Source organism: Euwallacea fornicatus, chromosome 5 (assembly GCF_040115645.1).
Source record: "Euwallacea fornicatus isolate EFF26 chromosome 5, ASM4011564v1, whole genome shotgun sequence".
NCBI classification, from domain to species: Eukaryota; Metazoa; Arthropoda; class Insecta; order Coleoptera; family Curculionidae; genus Euwallacea; species Euwallacea fornicatus.
In genome coordinates, this window is record NC_089545.1 from 242,639 (window position 1) to 247,837 (window position 5,199).

General features: G+C 37.6%; 2 protein-coding genes across 3 annotated transcripts; one reads left to right on the forward strand and one right to left on the reverse strand.

Annotated features, from left to right (window-relative positions):
- The first annotated feature begins 692 nt into the window (after positions 1-692).
- On the forward strand, positions 693-2,671 carry Dsk (Drosulfakinin). The gene is made up of 3 exons (XM_066282215.1): positions 693-1,879; positions 1,934-2,139; positions 2,275-2,671. Exons 2-3 carry the CDS (start codon positions 1,935-1,937, stop codon positions 2,415-2,417), a joined length of 348 nt encoding a protein of 115 aa, XP_066138312.1. The 5' UTR covers positions 693-1,879; position 1,934; the 3' UTR covers positions 2,418-2,671.
- On the reverse strand, positions 2,586-4,167 carry Ipp (inositol polyphosphate 1-phosphatase). 2 transcript variants are annotated; one of them, XM_066282214.1, is made up of 5 exons: positions 3,788-4,167; positions 3,467-3,743; positions 3,247-3,415; positions 2,991-3,196; positions 2,586-2,931 (listed from the first exon to the last, which is right to left on the reverse strand). In XM_066282214.1, exons 1-5 carry the CDS (start codon positions 3,986-3,988, stop codon positions 2,708-2,710), a joined length of 1,077 nt encoding a protein of 358 aa, XP_066138311.1. In that variant the 5' UTR covers positions 3,989-4,167; the 3' UTR covers positions 2,586-2,707. The 2 variants fall into 2 exon arrangements, with proteins under 2 accessions (XP_066138311.1, XP_066138310.1); XM_066282213.1 differs by having other exon boundaries at positions 2,586-2,940; positions 3,788-4,164.
- Positions 4,168-5,199: the final 1,032 nt, after the last annotated feature.

Genomic DNA, 5,199 nt, shown 5'->3' on the forward strand with positions numbered 1-5,199 from the left:
ATCGGCGACGTTTTATAATGTGCTTTGGTTTGGGTGGGTATTCTACATAAACTTAAGGATCGTAAAATAGAAGATAAGACGGACTGAGAGATATGGAGAAAACAAACAGAGACATTTTACCCTTAAAATGTGTTCAATTTCAAAAGTCGATTCACTTGAAACTGCTCCTTTCCGTCATTTTTAAATTAAGTCCTCATCTGGTCGCATTATTCGAGAATGGGCCTACAAATGGCGTTGTGACTTGGGTCGGCCTGAAGGAGAGCTCGTGCGTGTGCGCATATAGTCTCTTTCATGTTTTCTTATTTTTATATCTTGTTCTCATTAATTTAATATGTTAGTGTAGGGTTCCATCGACAAGTGAGCATTTAGACGTGGAGCAAATAGAACAGCTCATAAATAAATCTTGAGAAGTATCGAGGAAATTATTAATTAGATTACGTCTTTTGAACTTTGTGTTGTTGAGCAGTTATGTTATTAGTAAAAACGCGTTTTTCCGTAAACATCTTACATTAAATCTTTGCTTATTAAATTAGTTCCACTTAAACCATCCTGCTATATAATTTATTTTGATGATACAAATTGGATAATTATAGTGAAAGCCAAAACATATATTTAGGTTTGTATTGGAAAGCCTAATTTCTGTTTATTTAAATGAAACAAAACTTCATTATTTTATTTACAATATTTCTCACTGTGCACGTAATACTGATATATAAATTTATTAAAATTGATCATAAAATATTCAAGTCCCGAATGCTGACATTCTGCCGAAGATCTCCTTCACCATCTCGTCCACAAATCAGAGCTGAGGCGTTTATTTTCCAGCGCTATCACATGATATAGATTTTAAGTGTGCTTGATGTTGCCAGAAAACAGAAAATCATATTGACCACATCTTTCCAGGCGCCCTTACACTTTTAAACTCGTAAGAAGCTGAAGTCCATGAACCACAAAGTTAAACTAAATATCTATGCGAAACCTTGGAACAATCGCCATCACCTTACCTCTTTAAACCTTTATGTAAACGTCGAAGCCTTAGCTCGACACATCAAAGTTAAAAGTGGAAATATTCCCTAATCCAATTACACGGAGCGTTTTTCTCAGTTTTCCTTCACCCGTGGGTTGCTTCAATTTGTCCAAGATCCTCGTAATCAGCTTGAATTGGTATTTTGCAACATGGCGGAGTGGCTGAAAATTCAATACAACATCAACGTGAGAAGCAACGTCTTCAATATGTCCATGGTGAGAAAGATATTCAATAGGAGCGTCGAGCTGGAAAAGGACGAGTGTTTGATTAGTGGTCACTCAAAACCTCCGAAAGTGAGAGCAGTGGGCAGTTTTACTATGAAAGAAGTTGAGGGAGGAGAGAAGCCAATTTGGAAGAGGTTGAGTTTCCAAGGGTCCAAGAAGAGGAGGCAAAGGAAGTTAGAGGAAAGGGCTAAACCTATGTTACCTCAAGTATTGCGCACATACGACAAGAGAGGCTTGATTGTTGTGAGGAGTAACGAGTGGTTATAAAATTTTAAGTTGCAAGCTACAAGACTGAATGTTTTAATGTTACGCTTTATAAGAAAGAGTTTCGATCTGTTTAAACTGTGTACCTTAGTACAACTTAATGCAATAAAATTGAAGCACGTATATTAGCCCCAGACAGTTTTATTTGAAAGGCAACAGTGGGGACAGCCCACAAGAAACGCGGCTTATAAAATTATTATCTGAAACCTGTCATCATAAGAATATTAGCAATTTTTGTCGGGAACATCATGAACTGAATTCAAAGCAAATTTTCCTTCCAATTTGTCCGCTATAAAAGGCAAATCCCAAGAACAAAAGTGCAGTTGCTGGTCTTAGTCTCTCCGTTGAACATCACCGAGAAGAGGTAGGTGAATCGTAACTTTGTTTTGTAAATATTACATTAATTTTGATTTTTTAGAATGAAAATGAGAAATATTTTTACGAGTTCGTTCCTGATAGTAGCAATATGTTTGCTTTCATTTTATAACATTGAACATATCTTCGCCTTACCGTCGAGTAACAGTGCGGAAATTGCAAGAAATAGGGCCAGAACTGTTTCCAGATATAGACCAAGGATTAGTTACGGAAGACTGAAAACTGAAGGATTCGGTAATGAATTAGGTGGTAAGTTTTAGAAATTTGATTGTGACAGATGGGTGGTTTCTGCTAAACCATTCCTCGAAAAAATTCTCTCAAGTTCTGATTTTTTTGGTCGCATTCTGTGAAATAGCGCGTTATTCAAAATCGTTCTAATTCTAGATGAGGAAGATATATTTGATCTTTCAAAACGCCAACAGACAAATTCCGACGATTACGGACATCTCAGGTTTGGCAAAAGAGACGAACAGTTTGACGATTACGGCCACATGAGATTTGGGAGAAATGGAATAGAGAAGAAGTAACAACCGAGAATACTGCGACCTTTAACATATCCAAGTTATGGCCTGTATAAGATGTTTTGTGGCAAATTCCTTAATTACGTTTAAAATAGATAATAGAAAATAAATAAATCACATAAGGTCCTTCGCTACTTCACTATTTCGAATGTCAATAAAAATTGACTAGACCCTGCTTTTGTTTATTGTTATTTAATCATTAATACTTTATAATATTGAATTATGATGGAACAGAATTAAAATCAATGTTAAAAACTATATGCTACACTATAGTATTATTTAGTATTCTTCCCGTTCTATAGCCGTAATAGCCTCTCCAAAACTCTCTCATTCCTATAGGCAATGATCCCCTTTTCATTGCATTTGGACCCGTCATTACTACAATTATAAAGTATGGAATTGTTTTGTCCATGGGCTGCTGCAGCCCATTCGACGATACCCCCACCTAGAGCCGACAGAATGGCATGAGGTCCGCAAGTGTCCCACAGGAATGTAGTACCCTTCGACAAGACATACGCATCTGCTATTCCTAGAAGAAATTTAAAAAAATTTCTTTCCGACAATTTATCAAAAACTTACCCAAAACAACCGTCAATAACTTATATCCAGCCCCTCTGCTAATCACCAGATTGTACCCATCATTCTTTAACGATTGCCTTATTGCCTCGTTTTCATTTTCACCCAGGCAAACATTGTTGGTTTCCTTCCAATCTTCGACATCACACGAAGACACCCATGATGATTTGTTACTTGTGTTCGGACACACTCCCCAATGACATTGAAATCTGTGAATCAGCATTTAAAGGGGACATTTTAAAAGGAACATTTTTAATACCCCAGATCAACTTCGGCTTCCAAAAATGGTTGATTTATGACCCCCATTACGGGTCGCCCTTGAGTGTTGAAGACTCCAATAAGGACTGTGACACATTTTAGTCCTTTACTATAAAATTTGCCGGTGGTGTTCTGTTCGTACCCGCCCTTCACGTATTCATTGGTACCATCTTGAAGTTTAAGAAAAATGACTTTCTAAATAAGAGTTGCCTTGATATTACCTATAGGATCTATCCAAATGCTTAAATGTTCCACATCAATGCCACCAATCACTCCATGAGGAACATGCTTCGTGTTAATATCTTCTAATTTTACTTCTCTATGAACCTCGTCTGCTAGTAGATTTGCCGCCTCTCTGTCATTATTCATCAGCTCAGCTAATAAATCCGAAGTTTCTTCTTTGCTCCCCTTTACTTTCACAACAATTTCTTTGCCCAATTCTACGCTAAAGAAGTGGTTGTTTTCCTCGCCGTAAACTCTATCATGAATTTCTGGAAACTGAGAGATTGCTTGAATCTCTGAGGATATTCTAACAGACTTACCTTCAATCCCACATCGTGTTTGACCATCTCCTGTATCAACACATCTGCTAAAGTCTTGAAGTCCTCCTGGAACCTGGGATTCGCCTCAGCTGAAGACTTCTGTTCCACTAACTTCTCAAACAATTTATCGTTCTTGCGAAGAAGCCTTGCAATGTTTGCAGCCTTTTCCGAGGCTATAATGAGCGTTTTCAAGAGATCCATCACTACACGTTGCACTTTCCTAGATGCTTAAAATAGATGCAAGAGCCATTTCGATTCAGCTTTATTTGGATTGAATATAAATATAGAGAAGACGAGAGTTGCATCGTGAAGTGCTTTCTTAAAATAGGGAATTGGAGCTATAATTGGAAAGCGTCCAGGATTGGGAAATGCGTAATAAAGATTTTCGGGCGTTGGGTGGGGACGTTAAGAGATGGCGCCTTTGGCATATTCTGGAACGCGAAGCAATATCGATTGGGTGAAAGGGGCATTTATAGGGAGCTGTAGGAAAAAAATTTTTTTGGTGGCATACCGTGGATCAATAGGAAGGAAAGGTGTCCTGGATTTTATCGCTTTGCGGAGTCTTGAGAGTTCACTCGAAGATTGAGCTAACAGTTCCAAAAATTATGATAAGTAGGGTCTGCTTGAAGTTTAATTTAAGTAGGGATTCAGGATACATTTTTCAAGAATCATTTAATTCGCATTAAGAGAAATTACTAAACATTTTTTCTCGTACTCTGTTTCGCCGCGAGCTAAAGTTCTCCTTCAAGCTAATCGAGTGTTGATTACAATTTTGTGTTCAAACTGGATGAGTTATTGAGGATTTTCTAGGAGAACCAAGACTCATGTAAAATGAAGATAAATCGAAAAAAGAAATGTCGCTTACAATTTATTCGTTTTGCTCGAGGCCTGAGTGCAGAATTATAGACCATTTGTAAGCGCAGATTTAGCGGAAATTGAACTCAAAAACGACGAAAACATATACAATATTTAAATAATCTGAGAGGATGATCAGCGCACAACGAAAAGAAATAACATCTCAAGAAAATCCGACGTTTAAAAGTCGATTAAGGACTCAAGTTTGAGGAATTACACCGGGTTAGCAATGTTAGCCGAAACTAAAGCTCAAGCTAATTCAATATCAAAATTTAAACGCAAAGTTAGTCAATTAACTGCAATTATGGTCTCTAGGTGAGCTGTCGGTTACAAATCCTTCTTCAAGTTCGTGGATGTTCCAATTCTGACGGTTCAAGTTTGAGGAATTGTAGCGGATTTACGGGAAGGTGTCTATTTCAAATTGAACCTGAAGGGAACCCGTTGCTCGCACATGTGCTATCTATTGTTAGTCGAGTTTTGGGTCTAAGTTCGAGAAAGGATCTTGTCGAATGTACAAGAATCGGTTTCGCCAACCTCGAGCAAATAAAACGTCAAAA